Consider the following 27,236-nt stretch of genomic DNA (forward strand, 5'->3'; position numbering starts at 1 on the left):
ATGATACTGCACAAGGATATCAAAGTGTATATGGTTTCAGTTATTGCATTTGGTTCGTGTATGCTGGTATCTTATGTCATTTGGGTAGGTTTTGAATTCCATTACTTCCACTCCTCTTCAGATCCGTCTGCAAGTCCAATGGTTAGGTTTTTGGTATCCGTATGTTTTTCAGCGACGGTGATTCCTTTTACGGGCCTTCTCATGGTTCAGATCTATGAACTAGAGCTAGTTGTTGGCTTGACAGTGTCGTTAGAGGTTTTTTATGTGTATGGATGATCCTCCTTGTATTATACTATAAGAGGAAAGAAGCTGATTAAGAGTTGTTTTTGATGTGTTTAGATAGGTAAGTCTGGAGATAGGGTTTTGGTGTTAACTTTAATATATTATGAACTTTAAAATGCACTCATTGAATATTAGTCGATCGGTACCTATCGGTTCCGGCCTCATCGGTTTCGGTATTTCACAATACATAATCTAAAAGTTTGTGAGTCGCGGTTACGAAATAGGATATTATATAATACAAACAAGAAGTTTGGTGCCGCAAAGTTCCGATTGGGCAACTTTGTGGCACCACATAAATCATTTTCGGTTTGTTTTACTTTTGGTTCGTAACAAACATAACAAAAACCGACCGAATGTAAATTTTGTTTTGTTTTGTTTTAGTTCTGATATCGTAACGAACATGATGGTAACTGACCGAATTCGAGTAGACTCAACGTGTTTTGTTTTAGTTATTGTGGTTTTAGTTATTGTGTCGTAACAAACGTAACGAAAATTGACATAATGCTAATTTTGTTTGTTTGTTTTTTAGTTCCGGTACCGTCACGAATGTGACATAAACCAACCGAAATTGCATAGACTCATTGTCTTAATGCTCGGGATCAATAACGATCGGGTTTTACTAACGTCTGAGTTTTACCGGCTGACGTCACTCCATTGGTCCAACTCAAATTTTATTATTTTTTGTTTTGGTTTTAGTTTTGGTACAATAACACACGTAACCGGAACCAACCGAATTCGCGTCGACTTACCGTCTCAACACTTGTGATCGATAACGCTTGGGTTTTACTATTGCCCCGACGCGTGTAAAACCTTAGTTATTAATAAATGATATGTTAGTGACAAGAGCATGACTACGAGGCACCGTGAAACTATTATGTGGTCAAGAAAAATTAATACTTGTGCAAGGTGGTAAAAAAGGGAGCATATATTAATGGCGTCTAGAATTAGTTTGGATATTGTGTGTGACTAGCCAAACACCATGTGTTTGGTAAGTGAAGGAGACGAGAGAGAGTTAGTTCACCGTCTATCAAACCCTAATTGACACCTCTGAATCGATCCACATCTACCGAGTCCACGTTCAATCGATTCTTCACACTTTCAGTCCAATACCGTCATCACTGTCACATGCCCTTGCCGTCACCATGTGTTTTTGTCCTCCCATTTTCTGTATCGAAGATGAATATGCTAAAAGGATTAATCCACCAAGGTCTTTTTTCTGTTTCTCTATATTGTTAATTTGGGTGTTGTAATTGACTTACCTCAGTTTCAATTTATCTTATTAGGGGTTGGCCTTTTTCTAATGCTCAGTTAATACCTATAACTTTTACAATTAGATTGCTTACTAGGTTTATTCCCTGCAGTTTAAATTTGCCTAGGTTTTTGTTGGTGACTTGCAACCACCCCCACTACCCTGCCTACCACCACCAACTACACGAACCAGGTGGTGGTTGTGGTGGGTGGTTGCAGTGGTGATGGTGGTAGTGGGGGCTGTTGAGGGTAGGGGCAGTGGTTATGGGTGGTGGGTGGTTGTAGTGGTGGTGATAGGCGTTGGCAGGAGGTGGGTGGTGGTGGTGGTGGTTGGTGGTAGTAGGTAGTGGCTGGAGGTGGCGGTTGGTGGTGGGTGGTAGTAGTAGTGCAGTGGAGGAAGGTGATGGTGGTGGGATATATTTAAAATAAGTTTTGATTTTACCTTTAACTTAGTCATTTTACACGTTTTGCCCAAACACTAACGACGTTAGTGTTTTTTAACGACGGGAGTGGTACAAGAAAATATGTGAAAAGTTGGGAGTGCTAGCGGCCAATTTGTAAGTTGGGGGTGTCAGCGGCCAACAGGCGAAAGTTCGGAGTATTAAAATCCAATTTCCCTTAAAAAATAACACTTTAATATCATTTTTACAATGTTGCTTTCAGGTTCAAATTGAATGGGGTAACATTATTCTATATAATAGAATTTAGGATTTTTTTCTATTGGTGGAAAAGTTATTTATTAAAAGGATGTTACTTGGAAAAGTTTTCCTTTATTTTGCTTCATACACATGTACTTAGAGCCGAGGGTCTCTCTGGAAGCCACCTCTTTATTCCTTTGGATAGAGTAACGGTGTGCCTACATCCCACCCTCCCCAGACCATACTTATAGCTTTGCTGTCGGTGGGATTTTACTGGGCATGATTGATTGATTGATTGATTGATTGATTACTTGAAAATTTATTTAAGAAGTAGTGTTGGGGGATTTGTGAATATGAATCAAGATTTTGCTCATAATTTTTCATTACTTTTCAAGATTTACGTGTGAAGTTCTTTGGGGGTATTTGTTTATTGAATTAGGGCTTCGTGTTTATCTTTCTACCGTGAAAACCCTCATACCCATGTCTCAGTTCACACCTGTTCGTACTTGATTAAAGAAATGTGTATATCAATATGTATTCTTTAAAAGAAATGTGTTAGTTTACCTGTCCTTAGATATAAATTTTGTTGCTTTTTATGCCCCTACAGCTGATAATTGTTTATTTGTATTAAAGGATTTCTTATATAATATTATGATCCTAATTGATTTTCGTTGTTTGGTGATATCAATTGATTCTAATGCTACATGTTCATGTTAATCAGCTTAATGTCGTCTAATTATTGATTTCAGTGTTTTTTTATTAAAAAAAGTGCAAAAAGATAAAAGGCAAGTCAGTTTAGTGATTTTAACCTTTAACTATGATATAAAAATTATATCTTTTTTTTATGGGTAGGAACTCAAGTTATTGTGTGATGTGCAGGTGACACACACTACCTTAATGGAGATGGGATGCTCATGATGAAATATGTAGGGATGGCTTTTGATTGTTGCTGTACCGACTGCAAACTCACCAGTGCAAGTGTGCAACTTTATGATGGTGTGGAAAAAGCGGGACGGATATGTCCTTAAGAGGAACCCAGATTCAACATCTTTAAAGACATGTATTTTATTATTTACTATTTGTGTTTTTTGATGATGAAAGCTATTGCAATATTAATAAGTTTTGTTTATTTTTTCATTGTAGAAAGCACATTTACAACAGTTTGTTCTTTCTGAAGATGAACTCAATAAGGTTGCAGAGGCTACCACACGCCAAAGCCTTTTAAAGCAGTTGTATGGAAGTATTGACTTTGACCTGTTACACCCTCTTGGTCTTGATGGGATCTTCAAACTATGAGTAATCCTAGATAGCTAGAGGTAATATTGTATGAGTCAAAGCAATTCCTGTTCGAGTTTGACCTTCTAACGCTATTTTATTTCGTTTATGTTGAGTTGGAAGTTTTGTCAAAGGAAAGATAGGCACCTGGATTAAAGGCGAGCTTGACGTCAATAATATATGAAGTTCAGCGTTTAAACATGTTATATGAAGTGAGATGTGAAGCTGAAGATTCTTTAAAGAGAATGGAAGAAAATTGAAGAATTTGATGCGCGTAGATTAGAAATTAAGTCCATTACAATCTCTTATACACTCAACTCTATAAATACCTTTGTAGGCCCAAGAAGTAGAGAGGAAAGCTACAAATCTCAAGGGCTCAATGACAGAGGAAGGAGATTCTTGATATGGACTAAGTGTTGTAAATCAAATATGTTTTTTCTCCATTATTCAGGCATAGGCATGTCATCTGATATGGGTGGTTCATGCTAGCTTTGTTTTACCCTTTTTTGTATTTATTTCAATTGCATAGGTTTGGTCGTTTGGATTTGAAATAATGTCTTATGTTTGGTATTTGATAAATTCTGACAGCATTTGTATATGATTGTCATCCATTGAGCTCTGTAACCAGCGTGTGATAATTTCATATGTTTTTTCATCTACATAACTACATTGTAGCTAATATTCTTTGTAAATGGACAAAAATGATCCACCAGAAATACGTTGTATTTGTAGTGATGCGAACAACTTTGAATCTGGCAGACTAAACAATATAAACATTTAATTATTTAAACATACTATATGATATATTTTAGTCAAAATGAAGTTTAGTAGGTCATTAAATAACAAATGCATACCTGAAAAGAACATTCTGTACCGTCTTGCAATTTGTCATCATGTTTCAGAGTTACCATGATGGATTTGTCACAATCGATCTGAGTAAGAAAAAAGGTTCGATTAAAATCTAATAATGATTTCAAAAATAAAACTGTTCAGTAGTGAACGTTAAACGAACCGCAGGTAGGTCCACATCTGTTGGAATGCGCTTACAGAAGTTTCCAGAATATTCTTGAACTTGAAGACCCTGAAATTAATGAAAACAAAAGAATATAACCACTTTTAGTGACTAATATAAATAAAATCAAATGGTAATTATAGATGAAGTGAAAGCTGACCTGGCTGCACCTAACACGCATCACTGCTTCAAACCCTTGAGGCCTCGTGACATTCCATCGAAGATCATTGTAAAGTTTTGCAGGATCAGAAAGAGCAGAAAAAGGGTGATAATAATACACCTAGAAAAAGTGTGAATAAAAAATTAGTACATTAGTATTAGCATGCAAATCGAAAATTAAACAGTTGACAATTTGATTGCATTTAATAAGATATTAGTGACACCTGTCCTCCAGTCGTCCTTGAAATGACGGAGATGGAAGCAATGTCCACATAACTTTGGGTAGTAAGAAATACATCAACAGAGACCTAAAATAAATGAAAATAAATATTAAAAAGAAAAAAAAATATTGTTTTTTTTAATAAAAGATGCAAGTTAGGGAAGCTTCACCTGGTACTCTGCAAATTCAATGGCCATTGTCTTTAAAGTATTGTCTACTGGTTGAAGTAGTTTATGAGGTTCCTGAAATATAAGAATAATAAAAAATTAAACCTAAAAAATCAGCACAAGAGGGTATTTAAAAAAAATTGGACATATTTATATACCTTTTCTCCTGTAGATATATTAGATCTTCCTTCAGCTTCTCTAGCAGAAAGAGCGGCGATACCAACAGAAGGCAAGACTGAAATATTAAACAGTGATTAGAAAAGAATACTCATTTGATGTAGTATCATACATATGGAATACAAATACTTAATTAGAAAGTTATGCGCTTACCTGATTGGAATACCAAAAGCTTGCCTCCAGTGTTCTTCATTGCCAAAAACGCAGCCTGAGTGACATGGAAGTGAAGGTTATTTGACAAAGTCAACAGAAATATAGTGTTTCTTTTCAAGGATAATAGTGTCAATTAAACAAAATTTGATACCTTTATTCCAGCCCCAAAAGCTGAATCAGCTGTTTTATTGTTCTGAAACATAGTTGGGATGCTTTCCAGGAGTAGATCTAGATGCTGACGACACTGCAACCTCAAACATACATTACACTCGATATTACTTCCAAACATTTTATCAACTAAAAAGATCATAAATATGTAGAGATTTTGCATCAGAAACCTCAGAAAGCTGAACGATAACATCAGTTTGAAGAGGAGTGTAAACATCTTGTACATCAGGAACAATGAGCATCAACGGCTGCAACACCATAATCAAGAAACTATATTACTAGCTAATCAAACATTTTTTTTTCTTTTATACTTCTTGTAATTTGTTCAAAACAATAAACCTGTTACCTGCTGCAATGCCCGTTTCAGGTTGTAAAAATGGATGGTGGAGTCAAATGTAGCAATCCCCACCATCGTCTGAGGACCCTCCTGCACCAATCAGATTATTATAAGTCAAATATATAATAATACTAATTTTTAAAAACTTGAGCATGCTACAATGAACATAAACTTACAGGAAGATCTGCAATAACCCGGCTGATAGCACTGCAAGCTCCAGCTGTTGCGCCAGTTTGTACGGCATTCATTGATACATCAATGAGAAAGAAGAATACAGCCGGCATTGGATCACGCACCTGGCAACATACAAGGAATAGAGTTACAGTTAAAACTAATCAAATATATATATATATATATATCTGTAGACATATATTTTTATTCATAAACGAGTAGTAATCCGAACCATAAATTCCCTTGTGGCAACGAATTCAACCGTGCCTCTACATAGCTCAGGTCTCTCATCAGCATCTCTCCTTCTGCCATCTGGACCTAGATTGCATTGATATTCATGGGGAGTTTCATCTGTGAAACCTGCAAAAAAGGATGTGAAAACCTACATACACTTGATTAAATGATGGTCAACGGTTGGTCAACTGAAAGTATCATTACTCACCACAGAAGTTGCAGATAAACCGCCTTCCTTGGTCAACAAACTTCATGAACGGATTGATGTAGCCTTTGCAACGGGAACAACGAACAGGGCCACCTTCACCAAAATCCACTATCTGCGAATATCAACATTTAGAATTTAAGAAATATTATAATATGATAAAAGTACTATAATAAGGATTTATGCATTACTTGTATCGGCTCCTCAGATGGATGAGGTAGAGCCAAGGGCTGGACCAACAAAGCCAATTGCATCCCAGAAGTGGTCAAAAGATCTGAAGTACAAGGAACCTGACACAACACAACGGTCCCACATTAAACTAAGCAACAACATCCTCAAAACAAAAAGTAGAAACGAGGAAGTGTAGATTACCTGGTTGATGGTACACCGCATGTATCGTGGACTGCAGTTTCCAGTATCCCTTACAATAAACTCACTTGTAGCGGGCTTCAAAATAAAGCAAAAGTCAAGAATTCTTTTTATTAATGCAAGTAAAGCATGCAGATGAATTGTTAAAAGAATAAAAAAACTTAAATACCGGTGGAGGAATTGCTTGGTTGCCCTGGCGAGTTTCGTGAAGAAGAACCGAGGGACTGGGACTGGGAATGGGTCGGGGAATTTGGCTAGGGTCGATCTTTGATGGTCCCGTAACTGCAGAGCCGCCAGCGCCCATGGCGGGTGATATTGTAGCCATAGCTTGTTGATTAGGAAGTGGTGGTTGCATGCCATACATTGTTGGTGGTTGAGCAGAACCAAGGATTGGTGGCGGTGGTGCATTCTAATACATTTTATCGATTCATAACTCAATATAAAAATCAAAAGAATGAACAGATAACTAGCATTATAGTGAAAAGTAAATACTTTTCAACATATGAACATCTAATAGTCTAACACTCTAGTGTACTGTGCATTTTATGAGCTTATGACACTAGCTATTTAAAGTCTTTACACCAAGTGTTGCAAACTATAATTATCTCTACTCAAATATTTCTCAATACTGTCAAATGCTAAAAAGAAACTGACAGTTTGTTAATAAATTATCCTTTCAGACTTGCCAATTTTAAACTTTCTTTTTTTTTCCATACATAGTTCGAAAAAATGTTTCTGTATTGTTTGTGTGAACAACAAACACCTTATACACGACACATCTAAAATATGCTTACCAAAATATAGATGTTAAAATCATATAGTTTCTCCATTCCACATTTTCACTAGCAAACAAAAACTAGTGTTCTACTAACGCCACTTAACTGGACATGTAAGCATTAAACATCGACGCATTGTCCACTTATTTTTAATCAAGAATTTAACAAAACTACACGGGAATCAAGCTTCTTTTCTCAACTTATGATCACAAGGCATTTCTTACAAGTTGGAGGCAATCTTTCTAATGAGTCACGCATAGGCATTACACATCACCTTTCAATACGATAATTCACGACAGTAGAACAGTTAAAGTGTAACATTAAGTAAGTTGCAACAAAACATAACTATAAATTCTTAAAAAACAAACTTACTTGTCGAGCTTGCATTTGCCACGGCTGAGCACCAAAAGGAGAAGCTAGTGGTTGAGGCTGTTGGATTTTATGGTCGTTTCGGGTCAAGTCAACGTGACCGACCCGAATGTGACCCGGACAAAGTTACACCGGGGGGTAACGAGACAAAGGCCTACTTAAATAATAATTAGGCCCGACATAATATATATTAGGTGGACTGGATGTTGATTAAAGGCTTTATTTGGTTAATTGGGCTTAAGCCCAAATTGATTTAATTGTTAAACCCTAAATGTGTTATCTATAAATACATAATATTATCTAATTATGGTAACTTTAACAAACCCAAGCCTCTCTTACACACTAGTCCAGCCGCCACCACCGCTGGCCGTTTTTTCCGGCCACCGGAAAAACGCGCCGCCACCTTCTCCGGTCCTTTGACGTCACATACCACCATCTCAGCCTCCCATAGCTTACTGGTGCTTCTTGTCCGTCTATCTACAGCTGCTATTGATGTTTGTTGTTATCGGAGACCCGCCGAAAAAACGTGGCAGCCGCCGGACCACCACAGCCAGCCACCGGACCACCGCAGCTTACAGCTTTTGTTCCTCTGTGTTATCTGCTGCTGTTTGCCGTCTACTGCCGCCACCGTACAGCCTGCCGGAATCCGCCGCCACTGCCGTTTAACGCCGCCGTCGCCGGATCTGTTTGGTGTTGTTGATTGTGTCAAGCTAGCTCATCTCGTTAAGCCTTCGGTGTGCCTTCCCGGTTTGTGTATAACCGAGGTATATCGAATACCCATCTATGGTTGTTTATCTTTCGTTTAATCGTACTCGTATAATGGTTGTAATCGGATCCGGGTTTCGGGTTTTCGATTTTGGTTCGGGTTAATCGTTTAATCGTTCCGCTGCGTTTTATAGTTCGTTTATGATTTAGTATATTAATATTGATTAATACTTATCGAAACGAAAGTATTAACTAAAACGGGTTAAAATATATTGACCGTTTTCGTTCCGAGCCACCGTTGAAACCCAACAGTGGTATCAGAGCCGCTGTTACAACGTACGAGTCGATTCCGGTTTGTTTAAAACCGGATCTACATCTTAGACTTTAAATTGTTTAAAGTTTTGATCTAGATTTGTTTTCGGGTGATTTTGATTTGGTCAAAATTTTGTTTATTTTATTTGACCAAGTCAAAAACCGACCCGAAATTTTATTTTGAATATGTAAATCTGGCCCGACCTTGTTTGATTGGTTGAATGGCTTTGATTATTGGCCATATGGTTGGTTCAAAAGTTGTATTTAATTTTCGGTTTTATGTTATGGTTTTTGGCCACTTTGATGGTTCTAAATTGTAATAGTTAGGGATTGTTTTTCATTATATGTATTTTAATATTGTAATGAAGAAGACCCGAAGAAAAACCGAGGACGAGCTCGTGGAGTTATTGAAGCAAGTGAGAGTCAGCCGAGATGACCGGATGCACCAAGTGTTCATCCATGTGGTTGTTTGTGTTGTGACCCCTTGACCAGATTGGCCTTGCTAATGGGCTCTAGCAAGACAAATCAACTTTCGGCCATCTAAGATTTACATATTCTTCTTTGCTATTGTGGTTGCTTGCTTGATTATAATAGGTTATAATATCACCAACCTAATACCAAATAAAATTTGAAAATAAACATTTTATTAACCGATTTTGTTTTGCAAATTAAAAGCGTTTTGATTTCCAAAACTAATAACTTAATAGATTTTCTATTAACTTAAAATTGGTTAGTCATATCGCGACAAACTTAGTTTTTAATAGGTTATCTAAAACTAAGTGTCCTGAAAGATGAAAGGGTTCATCAAATTCGTCCCGATAATAAATACAGTAAAATTTGACTTTTACTCTATTTGGTAATTTTAAAATTAATCCCAATTTAAAAAACAATAGTTTTTGCCAATCCTACTACAAGTCACACTTGAGGCATACTGCGAGATTTCGAGTGTCTGGAGCTACAGCACCGCACTTGTTTTCTAGCCTATCCCATCAAGGTGAAAGCGCTTCGTTGACACATCCGGCCCTTTCACACGTCACGGTACTAGGACAACTATTACTTTACTCTCCTGTTACGTGCTAAAGCTGTCTGGAGACTTAAAGTGGGCAAAGATGAGGCTAAACGTATCTATACAGACAATCGTTGTCTCTATAGGCCTCATAAACCGAGAGTTGTGCTCTATTCACAATTGGCAATCGTTGTCAGTCTGCCTAACCACTTATTAATGTTGTGTGCTACAGCTGCCTTTAATAACTGGAAACCGGATTCTCATGCTCCTATTTTATTAATGTTATTGGGTCATTAATAATAGGACTACAACTTCGAAAATACTAATTAAATTTACTTTTTCTTATTAATCAGATGTCGTCAAACGAAATTTCACCCTACGCCCTTAAGACTATCCATGAGAAGGATAAACTGAACGGTACCAACTTCATCGAATGGCACCGCAACTTAAGACTTGTTCTTACCATGGCAAAGCGCCTGTATGTTCTCGATGGACCTGTTCCAACCGCGCCTGAAAACAACACAGCCGCTGCGCGAAAGGTTCTTGACAAGCATAAGGATGACTCGGCTGAGGTCTCCTGTATTATGCTAGCCACCATGACTTCTGAGCTTGCTAAAGGCTTGGAAGACTTTGGTGCCTATGAGATGCTTGAGCAACTCAAGGGCATGTTCTAGAAACAAGCCCGTCAAGAACGTTTCGACACCATGAAACAACTCATCAGTTGCAAGATGGCAGAGGGGTCTCCAGTCAGTGCACATGTTCTTAAGATGAAGGGGCACATCGATCAGCTTAAGAAACTTGATTACCCAATGCCCGATGAGATGGCATCTGATTTCATTCTCAACTCTCTCCCCAACTCATACGACCAGTTCGTAATGAATTTCAACATGAATGGTTGGGTGAAGACAGTGCCGGAGCTTCATAACATGCTCAAGACGGCTGAGATGAACATTCCTTCTAGGACCAATCAAGTTCTGATGATTCGATCTGCTAGTGTCAAAAAGCCAAAAAAAAGAATCGGGGTTTTAAGGGAAAAAGGCAAGAAGAAAGTTACTGTTGCTGCCAATGTTGCCACCAACACTAACAAGGTAGTTGCAAAGAAAAACCCGCCGCCCTTTGAGGAGCACAAGTGCTACAAATGCAACCAAATGGGGCATTGGATGAGAAACTGCCCCGAATACCTTGCTGAGATCAAGAAGAAGAGAGCCAATGGTGAAGGCTCTTCTAGAGGTATTTCCATATACGTTATTGAACTTTTCACTGTCTCTAGCAACACATGGGTATTTGATACCGGATTTGGTTACCACATCGTTAATGTCTTGCAGGAGCCTGAGAAGTGGAGGAAACTGAATAAAGGCAGCATGGAACTCATCGTTGGAGATGGGAAGAGAGTACCAGTTCTGGCAACTGGAGTATTTCATTTTACTTGTCCATCTGGCCTAGTTTTTCCTTTAAATAATTGTTTGTATGCTCCTGGCTTGACCAGAAACATCATTTCAGTTTCGTTGTTATTTGAACAAGGATTTAAGTATGTTCTTAATGGCATGGCTATTTCTGCTTACTTAAATGATATCTTTTATTTTGAGGCTAAACCTCGAAATGGTATTTATGAGATTGATGTTCAACCTGATAATAACGTATATCATCTTTCAAAACGTATCAAGACTAGCATCAATGATACTTTTCTATGGCATTGCCGACTTGGCCACATAAGCAAGGCAAGAGTTAAAAGACTCAAATCCGAAGGGATTATTGAATCCACAGGACCGGACTCTTTTGATGATTGTGAATCTTGCTTAGCTGGCAAACTCGCCAAAGACTCCTTCACTAATAAAAGTGAACGAGCAAGTGATCTCTTAGGACTCATACATACTGATGTATGTGGACCTTTCAGAACCATGACTAGAAACCATGAAAGATACTTCGTCTCTTTTATCGACGATTATAGTCGATACGCTTATGTGTATCTTATGAAACACAAGCACGAAACTTTTGAAAAGTTCAAAGAGTTTCAAAGCGAAGTGGAAAAACAACTTGATAAAACCATTAAGATACTTCGATCAGATCGAGGTGGAGAGTATCTCAGCTCAGAGTTCATCACTCATCTAAAAGAGCATGGAATTGTTTCACAGCTCACTCCACCTGGCACACCCCAACTTAATGGCGTGAGCGAGAGGAGGAATCGAACTTTGCTAACCATGGTTCGATCGATGATGTGTAGAACTAACTTGCCTCACTCCTTTTGGGGATACGCCCTTATGACCGCCGCCCGCATTGTCAATCTAGCTCCAACTAAGAAGATAGACAAAACACCATATGAGATATGGCATAAGGGAAAGAAGCCCAAATTGTCTTATTTTAGAGTATGGGGATGTGATGCTTATATCACGAGTGAGTCTGATAACAAACTTGATCCCCGCGGCGAAAAGGTTATTTTCGTCGGATACTATTATAAAAGCGGTTATTACTTCTTTCATCCTGATACAAATACGATTTCTATCAGGAGGAAAGGCCACTTCCTTGAGAAGAAATTTCTTAATCGAGGAACTGGAGATAACATTGTCGATCTTGAAGAAATTCAAGATCCACAACCAACCGTTGAAGAAGTTGGAGAGTCTGATCAACAAGTTGTTGTTGCTGATACATCAGACGTGAACACAAGCGTTCGCAGAAGTAGTAGGACTCTCGTACCAAATTCTAGATACTTATGTCATCTAGATGGTCCCAAAGTCTTATTAGTAGCCGAGTCTGGGGACGAGCCTACTAACTACAAATCTGCTATCTTGGATCTGGAATCCAAGAAATGGCAAGATGCAATGAACGCAGAGATGCAATCCATGCATGATAACCAAGTTTGGAACTTGGTTGAGCCACCCCCCGATAGTCGGGCAGTAGGGAGCAAATGGATTTTCAAGAAGAAAACCGACGTGCATGGAAATGTGCAAACCTACAAGGCACGGCTAGTCGCGAAAGGTTTCACTCAAACTCAAGGTGTTGACTATGATGAAACTTTTTCACCCGTTGCCATGACCAAGTCAATTAGGATACTGCTTGTCATTGCTGCATACTATGATTATGAGATATGGCAAATGGATGTCAAAACCGCTTTCCTTAATGGACATATTTCTGAAGATGTCTATATGGTTCAGCCTGAAGGTTTTATCGATTCAAAATATCCTAATAAGGTTTGCAAATTGAACAAGTCCATTTATGGACTTAAGCAGGCATCTCGAAGCTGGAATCTTCACTTTGACGAGAAAATCAAAGAGTTTGGTTTTGTCAAGAATGAAGATGAACCTTGTGTTTACAGAAAGGCTAGTGGGAGCACTATATCATTCCTCATCTTGTATGTGGATGACATACTGATCTTTGGAAACAACATTCCTATGTTTAAGGAAGTTAAGCAATGGTTGGAATATTGTTTTGCAATGAAAGATCTTGGAGAAGCCGCATATATACTGGGAATAAAGATCTATAGAGATAGATCTAAGCGGATTCTAGGGCTTAGTCAAAGTACTTACATAGAAAAAGTAATGGCACGCTTCTCGATGGAAAACTCCAAGAAAGAAGCAGTTCCAATGACTAAAGGAACCGTGTTGAGCAAATCGCAATCTCCGGCAACGGACATTGAATCTAAACGTATGCAACCAATTCCATATGCTTCTGCGGTTGGCTCTATCATTTATGTTATGTTGTGTACTAGACCTGACGTCTCATATGCCTTGAGCATGACCAGTCGTTTTCAACAGAGTTCTAGCATTGCCCATTGGACTGCTGTGAAGAACATTTTAAGGTACTTGAATAGGACCAAAGACATGTTCTTGGTGTTTGGGGGAGTGGAAGAGGAGCTCATTGTAAAGTGTTACACTGATGCTAGCTTCCAGACTAACCGAGATGATTCTCGCTCACAGTCGGGTTTCGTTTTCACTCTCAATGGAGGAGCTATTTATTGGAAGAGCTCCAAGCAGAGTGTAGTAGCGGATTCTACCACCGAATCCGAATATATAGCTGCATCAGATGCTGCTAAAGAGGCTGCTTGGATGAAGAAGTTCATCACCGATCTCGATGTGGTTCCGAATATTCACAAACCAATCGAGATACTCTGTGATAACACAGGTGCTATTGCTCAAGCCAAATAGCCAAGGTCTCATCACAGAACCAAGCACATTCTAAGGAAGTTCCATCTTATTCGGGAAATATTGGAACGAGGTGACATCGTGATAAGCAAAGTAGACACAGATCAAAATCTAGCTGACCCGTTCACTAAGCCGATGACTCAGGACAAGCATGATCTGCATAGAGATGCTATCGAGCTTAGACTTGCTAGTGATTTATTTTGATTTAGTATTTGGATGTATGAACATTTAATCAGTTGTACTTCTTTGTTCACTTTTGATTTAATGGCTAAATGCAAACGTTGAATAATACAACTGTGTTCATTTTAATACGTTTAATCCATGAATATTGTATTCTAAATTATCCGTAGTCGGTCAGACTCGTGGGAGCGATTCTGAATTAAGACTATTCTGACTTTGGACTCAAGCAATTGACTTCCAAACTCACAGACCTCATTATGAATGACATTGGATGTAACTCACATCAAATCATCTTCATGGATCTTGATCATAAGATGTTTTGATAATAGTATGCTCATTTAGTATCCTTAGACCTGAGATACATATTAGAACTTTCGTCTACCGAGGAATATTCTTTGATCATGTCAACCGTTGTAGCGTAACTGCCAGCCATAAAGGCATTGGTTGGGAATGTTCTGGAGTTCAGTGGGAGTTGTATGTAGTCAAGATGGGATTCTGTACTCTTACATTTAAATGTAACAGTTAGACATATTGGCGCCCTCGTTGATTGAAACTGGTAAAGTGTGAGGCCTCACCCAAACTTACTGTATGTTTGAATGGACCACTTTGACTCTATATCGAGAACTGCAATAATTGAACACCATATGAGATTGAATTTGATCCATGTCTCATTGTTCAATTAATGTCTTATACAAAAAGGATAGATGACAACGATTACTATAAATTCATTATCTTGCAATAAGGTATTCCAAGATACTTTGGTTATGGATTTAAAATGTCATATTCGGTTGGGGACATCTATGTGTAGCTAGAATGCCTCTAGCTGTTAGCGTTGTGATACTTGACCCAAATACGTCCAAGTGGGAAACTGTTGGAGTTTATGGTCGTTTCGGGTCAAGTCAACGTGACCGACCCGAATGTGACCCGGACAGAGTTACACTGGGGGTAACGAGACAAAGGTCTACTAAAATAATAATTAGGCCCGACACAATATATATTAGGTGGACTGGATGTTAATTAAAGGCTTTATTTGGTTAATTGGGCTTAAGCCCAAATTGATTTAATTGTTAAACCCTAAATGTGTTATCTATAAATACATAATATTATCTATTTATGGTAACTTTAACAAACCCTAGCCTCTCTTACACACTAGTCCAGCCGCCACCACCGCCGGCCGTTTTTTCCGGCCACCGGAAAAACGCGCCGCCACCTTCTCCGGTCCTTTGACGTCACATACCACCATCTCAGCCTCCCATAGCTTACTGGTGCTTCTTGTCCGTCTATCTACAGCTGCTATTGATGTTTGTTGTTATCGGAGACCCGCCGAAAAAACGTGGCAGCCGCCGGACCACCACAGCCAGCCACCGGACCACCGCAGCTTACAGCTTTTGTTCCTCTGTGTTATCTGCTGCTGTTTGCCGTCTACTGCCGCCACCGTACAGCCTGCCGGAATCCGCCGCCACTACCGTTTAACGCCGCCGTCGCCGGATCTGTTTGGTGTTGTTGATTGTGTCAAGCTAGCTCATCTCGTTAAGCCTTCGGTGTGCCTTCCCGGTTTGTGTATAACCGAGGTATATCGAATACCCATCTATGGTTGTTTATCTTTCGTTTAATCGTACTCGTATAATGGTTGTAATCGGATCCGGGTTTTGGGTTTTCGGTTTTGGTTCGGGTTAATCGTTTAATCGTTCCGCTGTGTTTTATAGTTCGTTTATGATTTAGTATAGTAATATTGATTAATATTTATCGAAACGAAAGTATTAACTAAAACGGGTTAAAACATATTGACCGTTTTCGTTCCGAGCCACCGTTGAAACCCAACAGAGGCGCGCCTTGACCCTGAGCCGAAAACGTTGGCGGTCCTCTCGGAGGCGCTGAAAACGGGGGTGCTAACGTTGCAGGCCCTCTTGGCGGTTGGTCCGGCACACTTCCAGAAAAAGACGGGGGTTGTCCCGAAAACAGTGGAGGTCCAGCCGACGGTCTTGGCCTCTGACCACCTTGCATACCACCCGGTCCAAACATCGGAGGACCGTTACTAACCGGACCACCACCTGAATTAACTGGCGACACAGGCGGACCCGCGAAAGGACCAGGACGAGGACCATGTGTTCCAGTTGCCGAAGAAGTCAAAGGTCCGGTACCCATTGGCCTTGCAGAAAGCGGAAGAGGCGGATTACCACCAGGCGGGCCACCACCACCGGGAGCTCGGTTAGGAGCCACGAAAGGAGGCAATGTACCTTGTGGAGGCGGCATTGCACTTCTGGGAACCGCACCAGGTGGTGGAGGTCCGGGACGACTATTACCCGTAAATGGGGCGGATGAAGGGAACGGTTGCTGACCGAACGGAGGAACTGAACCTCGCGGTCTGGCACCAGGAATAGGGCGATTAATTTGGAGGTTTTGCATATTATCAGCAATCGTATTCGGGTTATAACTAGGGAGAACATTGCCGGGTCTAGGTCCACCGGGAGTGGCCATTAACACAATCCCCAAATATAAAAAATTCAAAACCCCTGTTTCTTTATAAGTGTATACTCCTAATTCCTCCAATTTCTCAAGAATTGAACACTGTAGCAGATAAAGATTCAATTTTTATACATCGACTGGTGATAATGTACAAGACCATATCGGGATCAGACGTAAATTGAATAAGATCTGAAATTCTGAATTATTATTATTATTGAAGTGAGATGAAATGAAATTGATGTGCATACATACATATTATATACAAACCTGAAGCTGGATAAGAGTGATCAGAGTGAATTTAGGGGAGAATAATGTGAGTAATGTAATGTAATGTAAGAAAGACCAATGGGAGACAAGTTGAAGAAGAAGATGATGAATGAAAACCAGTTGCATACAATTGTAACTTTCTGTGATTAATGTTTTCTTTTAATGCCATTTATTATTTACTGAAATTATGTCTTCTTTTTTTTTATGTGATTGACTCACAAAACTTCTTTTCCTTTTTTAAGGACTTATGGTATTTTATTATCTTTTAGTAAGAAGTTTAAGTTGAGAGGAAGACGTTACATTGAGAATGTTGCAAAATAAAACTACACAATTTAGATCATTTTAATGAAGAAAATGTGTCTTATTGTTAACCGAACGCTAAGCCATTGTTTCTTCGAGAGTAGTGGGAGCATATGTACGTCTATCTTTGAATAGCAAGTTGTTTTTATATCGTCGTATATGCTAGCAAATAGGCACAAAAGCGACGCAATATTGTTTCTAAAAATAATAATAATAGCTTTTAAAGTACATGATAATTTAAAATCACAACTTCAAATAGTGAACTAGGATTTAGACAGAACTTTCACCAATTATATGAGATGAAAAATATATATAACATGTTTGATAGCTTTGATAGTGATTTTGTGTTTCAGTATAAACAAGTCAATCTCATTATATGAAAATACAAGCGGTGGTAATAATAAAATAATAATGAGACTTCATGCTTATAAAAAAGGGAACAAATATATGCAAGTCTCAAGTACGAAATGTTGGCCATCAAATTTAAAGTGTATTAAAGACAGTTGGCATTGTGGTACTAAAGTATTGGGAAAAAAGTATCAAGTGTAGTTCAAATCTAGTAGTGGACAAAAATTGTAGATTACGACTAGGATTAAGAGTGTGTGAGATAGTAGTTTGAAATGCGATGCTTTGTTCTTTATAAGTTGCAATTATCAGTCTCATATTGGTTATAACTTAAAAGTTTGACAGTCTTTACATCCATAAATTGGTAAACCTTTATTTGTTATATACATTGGAGTTCATCATACCCCGCATCCACTTGTGGATTAAAATCTTGAGGGTTCCTATAAGTTAGTAACTCGTGATACTTTCTTAAATAATGTCTTTAGTACATAATCCATAGTAAAAGATGAGAGGAGGTAAATTGGTAAAATATAACTTATCTCGAGAGGGGGTGAGGTATGATTGGGAGAATTCAAGTGTTTTCATCGTCTTGCAATGTTTTTCCAAAAAGCTTCTAAAATGGAGTTAGATGTAGCTTTGAGCAACACGTTACAATTTTTGCATTGAGGCATTTTTAGTTTAGTATGAACACCATGTGAGCATTTATGATTCGATATTTGTGAGTTAAGAATTTTTTTAGCGATTTTGCGTTTTTTAAAGCTAGGAAGGTGGTGTAATGACTGTAATCGAACCAATGCACCCAATACCCAATTCATAATAACACATGGAATCGAAAAGATAAATCGGTTCCTAAGAGCTCTATAACGTCTATATAGCCATTTAAAAAGGGTCAAAAATCATACCCAAGGTTAATGACCAGTTAAACGACAACTAACTAACCTATAAAATCAACCGGTTTTGGTTAAACAGTTCTTATTAGCAAATCCATGACCGACCTAAGGTTAATATCGGCTAGAAACAAGCTACTAGTATACTATACTAGTTACTAACCGGTTTCAGTTTCAGGTCCTAACTAACTGGTTTCGATTAGATTAACAAGTTATAATTACGGACCATACCATTATTATATGCTCTAAGCCCAGGCCCAATTAAAAAGTAAAAGTAACCAAGCCGGACTAAATGTATGTACAAATGTTTTAGTTGTTTGGACTTTGGAGCACCGCCGAATGAATCAAGCAGGAGGTAGAATTCATTCACCTAGGTTTCTTTCTTTCTTTGTGATTCTTCGTCTACCAGGAAGGATAGGGATTATTTAATTGAAGAAGATGCAGTTAACTCACATTTATCTGTTTACAATATTCATACTTAAGTTGATTGACTGCTTGTTTGTTATCTATTTCCATTCATACTTGAAACATCTTTTGGGCTTGCTTTTATACTTGATCCTTAATCGAGCATATATTGATGGCCTCACCTCACCCATTACTAACTACTTAATACTTATTTAGAGAATCACCAGCTTCTTTCAATTTTAACCAGGTCGCTTAGCATATTAGGCCCTTATCTGACTTCAGCAGAGATTATTACCACTCGGTTACACCCCCAACATACCAGGCCCCAAGATTTATATTACTTTCCACTATCCGTATCATGTGAATAGTGGCAAAGCTTGGGCTTAGTCAAGGGGGTGACCGAACTCACGGACTCAAAAATTTTTGGGTCGGCGCTTCGGTTCGTGTCAGTGATTTGGGTCGGGTCTGATCAAACAATATGACATCTATATTCTAATTTTTCTTCATTTATTCATACAATTGTTCTTAAAATAACCAACAAAGACCTAAAATATTCATGATGATGTGAGAGGAAGGGTGAGTAGGGATAAGCAAATTCGGTATTGATACCGGTACCGATACCGAAATCGGTACAGATTTGGTACCGTCGGTACCGAATAGATACCAAAGTTTTGAGTTTGGGTACCAGTATTCTCAAATTTTACCTCCAATACCGGTATCGAACCGAATATTTTGGTATCATTACCGGCACCGGTACGGTACCGATCTCATCCTTATGGTGAATACCTAGAAGAAGAATTGCAAAGACCTAAAATATTTATAAAAAACAAATCTTTTACTATACGATTACTATTTTGTAACTTTTATTTTATAAATATGGCGAGGTTTTAGAAAAAAAAACAAACGATGGGGTATTATATTTAAAAAAAAAATTAGTAGTGACCGGTAGCATTTTGGAAAAATACATCGGGGGTGACCGCACTTAATACCTATATAAAAATTTCGAGAAAAATCGCGAAATTTACCCTTAACGGAGAAAACGGCAGTGGCCGGGGCCACCCCGGTCCCCACATAGCTTTGCCCTTGTATGTGAACATGGATATAGTTGGACCTATAAACCCAGAAATGCCCGTGCCGTTGTTGTCCTTATCTCGCCCATAGTTAATCTTCCAGTTCCTTTTTTGGTTTCATGTGATGGTCTTGATTAGTCTTTCAAAGCTAAGCTCTCCCAACTTGTATGAATTATGAATTGAGACTTAACTTCTTTAAGACACAAATGGTATATATTATTATTATTATTATTATTATTATTATTATTTAGGTGAAATAGTTTATGTTGTCCAATCCGTTTTCTTTTCTCTCTTTCTTTCAAGTCGACTCAAAGAAGAGACAAGAACTCTTCTTCTCAATGCGTAGACTTGAATATATGACAGACACCAATGAAGGACTCTTATACAGTAGCAACTAGCAAAAATCAGACTCTTCGTAGACACAACACCAAAGATACCAGCATGTGATCAAGGACCCAATAAAATTACATACTGACCATACCCAACTGAAAGGATGCTATGACTCATTTAGAATGACAATATGGACGTGACAGAACCCCATGAACACACCCAATGCCATTGACCTGAGCTGCAGTCTTCTAGTTCCAAGTGCTTGTAGACAGATCAGTAATTGTCATTTTAAGAGGTATTTGAGTTTCTTTGAGCACATGAGGAATGTAGAACCTTGCTTGAAATATCTAAATGTTGCTTGCTGGATGAGCGTAAAATGCAAATTTAAACGCTGTCATGTTGACTTGATTTAAGCAAATGCAAAACCTTGCTTTCTACTAGCACCTTTGATTTTGGTTGATTTACTTTTTTTAAAAGAGGCACTATAAAGATTTTTGTATAATTATACAACTTGCAGTAAAGGATTATTTATATATATATATGTTCAACCATTTTTGATTAACTTGGAGTCTGTGTAATTGGTATTCCAGACTACGATGTATACTCATTATCCAGTTCTGTAATCTGATGCCGACCTTAAATTCTACTTATTGGTGTATGCCACTGTCATTAGTTATATGATTTTTGATTTTCTGTTATCTTGATAAATGTTAAATCTAGTGGAGGACTTGAACTTCTTTGTAACTCGGTGAAGATCCATAATGTTGATGTTGACCTACCAGCTGAAGAAAAGAAGGTGAAAATCTTTTAAGTTGTCACAATCACAACATATGTGCTCCAGTTAGATGTGTAATTTTTTATTTATCTTGTTTTTCAGTTAACTATGAAGCAGTTGCTTGCGTGGGTTAAATCCAATTTAATCAAGGAGAGGCCTGAAATGTTCATGAAGGGAGACACTGTGTAAGTTATTTTTGTGTGATTTTTTATCCAAAACTTGTTCCTTTAGCTGTAGCTCATCATGTTGTGATATGGTGTGCAGACGGCCCGGGGTTCTTGTTCTTGTGAATGATTGTGACTGGGAACTGAGCGGTCAGCTCGATACAACATTGGAAAATAAGGATGTTGTCGTTTTCATCTCTACTTTGCATGGGGGATAGTCGCTGTATTTATCTGTACACTTTATACAATGTTGGAACTTATGATCAATTTCAGTTTGTAATCCGTGGGGGATAGTTTCTACTAGCCCATAAGTTTATTTTCATCTAGCTACAGCTTGCAAGACAAAGTTGTAAACTCGGTATCTTATTGATGGAACTTAGACGGGGTTGGCTACACTGTTGATGTCCATTTACCACTGTCAACACAAACAAACTATGGTATTGACTGCGGTATTTGAGTATTTCTAACTAGGCATATAGTGTAATGCTTGGGTGTATGCTTTGTGCCAGCGTATAGATACATGCATTTACATACTTACATCTATAATATTTAAAAAAGGTCTAGTCTCATCTTCAGCATTGTTTATTTAGAGTTGTGACACAACCATGATACCAACAAGGCCATTATAGAGAAGCAACTTATGTTAAATTTGTTGGTTATAAGTATAATTTTCATTGACTCTGTACACAAATATATATTCATATATATATATATATATATATATATATATATATATGTATGTGGGATATATAATCTATAATGTACGGATTTATGTTCTTGATGAGTCCTCCATATCTTTCAATGCTCGATATTATATAAGTAAAACTTATCACACGTACGTGTAGATATAAATTCTTAACGTGGTTTATAAGTAGCCAATATGCCTAAAATGCTTCGTACAATACATATTTAGACTTGTACGGAGTTTTATGGTAAAATTTATAGCTGAACTGATTAGACCATCCATACTAAGGCATTCTTAAATAGTGTTTTTGAGTGTGTCTACATCGTTGGTTTTTTCTTATTGTGGATTTAGTTTTTATCATGCGTTTTTGAGTTGAGTTTTTTTACAAGAACTACCAAACACGCCACTTTTTGCAGGTGGTGGGGCCAGGTTTGGGGAGCGGGGGTCTTGAGTATATATATTTTTGGGTTAAATGTGATGATGGCATGATAACATTTTTTGGTATTTTAAAAGAATGATGCTTTTATGACATGACATCTGACTATATAGTGTTTTTCGGGATGCTTGAAATGAACGCTCTTACACTAACAACCAAATCTAACTAATCTATGTTTGCTCTTTGCAGTTGGCAAATAGTGATTTGAAATATTTTAAATCTACTTACATTTACTGTAATCTTTTTTGTGTAAATAATATCATAATGTATTGCTGGCACAAAATAAAGAAGAAAAATAGATAAAAGATTTAACATATTGATTTATTTTTTTGTGAAAAGCGAAAACAAGTTTGGTAACAAATTTATCATCCATTTTCATACGTGACGATGGTTTGGCCACGTAAAGACTTTAAAGTTTAATCCACTACATATAACAACCATCCACATGATGTTTGAATCATCACTTTAGTCGTACTTTTTTATTTATTTATTATAATATAAACAATTAAAAATGGCAAATCGCTTCCCAAACATTCTACAAAACAGGTTATCTAGCGTTCATCCCAATTCTTCAATTTCTTGTTTTACCATTAATTCTTATTGTACTCAATTATCAAAAACACTAAAGAGAAATAAGAATCCAAGTAGCTATCGAGTACCCCGACGTCTTGTGCTCGGGATTGGAGTCTCTTTTTGGGCTCAGTTCATGAACATGGCCGGCACCAATAATAATAATAATAATATCATTGCTTCAGCCAGAACAAAAGGCTCTGTTGAACAGGTCAGTTCTTATGTTTTATGGTTGGGTTTGCAGTTATTTGAGGATGAATGTATGCAACTGTGAATGAGATAAGGTTTGGTTTGTTGATATCGATGAAAATGACACGTATTAATTTCATTTGAATTTATGAGTGTTCATTCGGTTTAAAACCTTGGACGTTACATATTAATTTTTTGAATTTGAAAAAATTATAACAAGGTCATAATCAAATTAAAGAGAATAAATGCTCGTTTTTATGGTGCATTATTTTACAAAAATATTAACAAATGAAAAAGTTATAATCGTTTAAAAAAATCGTGGGTGGGAAGTTAGTTTAAAATAGAAATTAAAAACATAATATGGTTAAAGATGGGGGAAGAAACTTATTAGTTGGGACACAAGTTTACCCATTTTTACACATGTACCTTATGCATTAGTGTTTGTAAAACTCTTAAAATCTAGTGTTTTAATTTACCATTGTCTCATGTATCATATATATAGTATAGATAAAAGAATTAGACGCATATTCATATAATCAAATGTAATTCATTTCCATGTTTATAATTAAAGATATTGGAGAATGTCGAATGGCCCCAACAGTTTCCTTTCAAGGACGAAGACTTCCAACGTTTCGACGAGTAACTCTCTTTAAACTAATCATTTAATTACATTATGTGTCATAACATTTTTAACGTGTCCATGCTCTATGCGTTACTTTGAACTTTAAGTGAAAAAGAGTTGTGTTTGTAGATCATCAGATTTGATATTCTATGAATCTCCGCGTTTTGTAACCCACATTGATGATCCAGCGATATCCGCTCTCACCAAATATTACAAAGAAGTTTTCCCTCCAAGTAACACTCCAGGTGTAGCTCTTCTAGACATGTGTAGCAGTTGGGTGAGTCATTTTCCCGCGGGATATAAGCAAGAAAGAATAGCGGGTATGGGTCTTAACGAAGAAGAACTCAAGGCCAATAAAGTAAGAATTAAAGTACCCGCGTGACACATTTTTATATTCATTTTTGTGTAACGTTTATAGTTGCTGTAGGTACTTACCGAGTATGTTGTGCAAGACCTAAACACGAACCCTAAGCTTCCATTTGAAGATAATTCTTTTGATGTTATCACGAATGTGGTGCGTATTGTGACTGGTTAGTTATTCACATGTTGTCAAACCGCCAAATCGGGCTTTGACTTAATGGTATCGAAATGCAGGTTAGTGTTGACTATTTGACCAAGCCGATTGAAGTGTTCAAGGAGATGCGTCGGGTCCTTAAGCCAGGTGGCAAGGCTATTATGAGGTGATAATTATGTTTAGCTATTTAATTTTGTATAATTTTAGCTAATATCTCTAACAATCAATTCTATTGCAGCTTCTCGAATCGGTGTTTTTGGACAAAGGCGATATCGATATGGACATCAACAGGCGATGCAGATCACGTGATGATAGTGGGGGCGTATTTTCACTATGCTGGAGGATTTGAACCACCCCAGGTGAGTTATATTATGTAGAAAAGAAGTTGCAATTTTGACTTTGAAGGTCAATCCCACTGAATCTTGACTTGACCAGAACTCGTTACAATAATCATGCAGGCTATAGATATATCTCCTAATCCTGGTCGATCTGACCCGATGTACATTGTCCATTCAAAAAAGCTGGCTACCGCATGAAACAAACGCATATGGTTCACATGTTAACGTAATATTTTGTAACAAATTAAATTTAATTCTCTATGATAGAATGGAATCAATAATAATAAAAAGTAAAAAGCATATTTTTGTATTGTATTGTATGGTAAGTAAGTTGCACAAAATAATAAAAATAATAACTTTGACATAAGTACATCATCTTGTTATTCAATTTTCAAATAACCCCGTTACTTATTTTGATTTTTTTTATAGATTACGAGAATAATCATTTTTACGTATATTAATGTGACATATTAGATAAAATTTACGTTGACATTTTGTTAAGTGCGTGAACAAATTTCACGTATACAAAATGGATCAAGGATTTACCTGTAGACAGGGAGACACGGTAAGCAAAGAACGGAGGTGCAACATACGAATCCCAAACCATTTTCTTACAAACCAAAGACGAAGCCAAACACGCCTCTATACTCTCCCAATTGTCAGGATCAGTAACGTGATCCCAAGACCCACAAACGCAACATTGCAGCCTCTAATTATGGTTGTCTCGTATATTTTACTTGCTGAAACTTTAGGCTTTTAGGAACTAGTTATGATATAGTGGTATGCTTAAACTTCAGGTTTCTACACTCTAGTTATGGATTTGTGAGTTGATCAAAATGAGACTGGCAGTACAACACTCCTTCAAAGGAGCTTTAATTACTCAACTGAATTTATAAGATGTATGAACTAAATAAACCAAACCACACACTTGTTAGACTAGGCTCGATGTGGATACATTCGATGATCATTAATTGGTTTATATATGGTTGCACTAATTTAAACAGAATCTTAGAGGCATATCATGCATTGTTTCGGCTTCACCTAACAAGAGTAACTAAGGTTCAAAGCCTACATATTGATTTCGTCTTTATTCCGTCTTAAATATAAGTTTTCTAAAAATAATGTATGTTCAACATTGAACGGTGTTTGAAACAGAAACATAATATGAACAAACCATGATCCATGTAAAAAAATAAAATAAAAAATATTACAATATTCCAAGAAGTCCCGTTTAAAACACTAATAGTAACTGTTGAACAAATAAGCTAATGAAAAACGACAACATATCGTAGCTAGCTAGGTACAACGTTAAGCATCAAAATGTATGATCAAGTCCTAAACAGGTAGTAGCGCCTCGTGTGTAATGTTGAGTTGCTCGATCGGTTTCCTTGCTAATTTCTTGTTGATGAACATCAAGTAGGTGATCAAGTGATGCAATTTCCAACCCAAAGGATATATATATAACACTGGATGCAGAATCCAATCGTGGAGGTAAGGGGTCGCGCACGCATGGAAAATAATGATACACACAACAAGAGGTAGCCGGTCGGGAGGATACGATGGGTGGCAACCTTGACCCAAACCATTCCAAATGAGTCAACTTGGGTTGTTTTAAAATTCAAATGGGTTGATTTGGGTCATAGGTTTTAATTAAATGGGTCAAAATGGGTCACTTGAAATTTCACATTCTTATTTTTGGGTCAAAATGGGTTGACAAATTTAACTATATGGGTCGATGTGGGTTAGTGTCTTGAGGAAAAGTGACATGTTCGGGTTGAAACGGGTTTTAGATTGAAACGATATCGGTTTTGGTTTCGGCTCGGATCAGCTTTCGTGCCGACACGAGTTTTAGCACTGGGCGGGTTGGGTTTTGGTTTCTTTAGAGTTTTCGCACTAGGCGGGTCGATTTTGGTTTTTGATTCGTTTTCGTCGGCATTTCGGTTTCGGTTAATTTGTCAATTTTTTTTTTTTTTTTTTTTTGATGAACGAGGATAACGGCGAAAATATTTTAGCTTTTTTACTTTTTTCGTTATTCGTTTATATTTTGAGTTATGATTTTTTTATTGTTTTTTTTGAATTTTTTTTGAGGAACTTTGATCTTAATAGAAACCATCAAAAAAAATTCAAAAAAATTAATAAAAAATCATAACTCAAAAAATAAAACAAAAACAAAAAATGTAAAAAAAACTAAAACGTTTCGTCCGTTATCCTCGTTCAAAAAAAATCGACAAATTAACCGAAACTGAAAAGTCGACAAAAACGAAACAAAAACATGCTGAAACAAGCTGTTAAGTGATGAAACGAACTGAAAATCGCTTAAGCAAACTGTTAAGTGCTGAAACGAACTGAAAAATCGCTTAAACGAGCTGTTACGTGCTGAAACGAACTGAAAAATCGCTTAAACGAGCTGTTACGTGCTGAAACGATGGTAGATTGAAGCACGGCTCCATAAGCAGCCCAAGACAACCATTAAGGAAGAAAACGGCGAATGTTGCCACAATGGCAATGTTTGTAAACACCGTGTTGTTTTCTAAAGGAATTTGGAGCATGGCGCATCCACACATGATGACGGTG

At 37.4% G+C, this 27,236-nt stretch overlaps 2 protein-coding genes and 1 pseudogene across 3 annotated transcripts; 2 read left to right on the forward strand and 1 right to left on the reverse strand.

Annotated features, from left to right (window-relative positions):
- Positions 1-4,107: 4,107 nt before the first annotated feature.
- LOC143630221 (protein transport protein SEC24 B-like) lies at positions 4,108-16,817 on the reverse strand. The gene is made up of 20 exons (XM_077099291.1): positions 16,130-16,817; positions 15,540-15,542; positions 7,964-8,020; positions 6,985-7,224; positions 6,819-6,893; positions 6,638-6,736; positions 6,450-6,561; positions 6,240-6,367; positions 6,013-6,132; positions 5,846-5,926; positions 5,670-5,747; positions 5,483-5,575; positions 5,332-5,386; positions 5,160-5,236; positions 5,005-5,076; positions 4,839-4,922; positions 4,616-4,735; positions 4,456-4,524; positions 4,298-4,375; positions 4,108-4,203 (listed from the first exon to the last, which is right to left on the reverse strand). Exons 1-20 carry the CDS (start codon positions 16,775-16,777, stop codon positions 4,108-4,110), a joined length of 2,385 nt encoding a protein of 794 aa, XP_076955406.1. The 5' UTR covers positions 16,778-16,817.
- A 4,243-nt stretch (positions 16,818-21,060) lies between these two features.
- LOC143630222 (ubiquitin-related modifier 1 homolog 2 pseudogene) lies at positions 21,061-21,703 on the forward strand (annotated as a pseudogene). The gene is made up of 3 exons (XR_013153131.1): positions 21,061-21,165; positions 21,247-21,329; positions 21,409-21,703. The product of XR_013153131.1 is annotated as a ubiquitin-related modifier 1 homolog 2 pseudogene (transcript).
- Positions 21,704-22,910: 1,207 nt separating this feature from the next.
- Positions 22,911-24,972, forward strand: LOC143630191 (uncharacterized). Its single transcript, XM_077099267.1, has 7 exons — positions 22,911-23,210; positions 23,760-23,827; positions 23,940-24,168; positions 24,238-24,324; positions 24,405-24,490; positions 24,563-24,683; positions 24,783-24,972. Exons 1-7 carry the CDS (start codon positions 22,941-22,943, stop codon positions 24,858-24,860), a joined length of 939 nt encoding a protein of 312 aa, XP_076955382.1. The 5' UTR covers positions 22,911-22,940; the 3' UTR covers positions 24,861-24,972.
- Positions 24,973-27,236: the final 2,264 nt, after the last annotated feature.

Source organism: Bidens hawaiensis, unplaced genomic scaffold, assembly GCF_021521415.1.
Source record: "Bidens hawaiensis isolate Kalapana, Puna unplaced genomic scaffold, B.hawaiensis_p1.1 tig00005588_1, whole genome shotgun sequence".
In the NCBI taxonomy this organism is placed as follows: Eukaryota; Viridiplantae; Streptophyta; class Magnoliopsida; order Asterales; family Asteraceae; genus Bidens; species Bidens hawaiensis.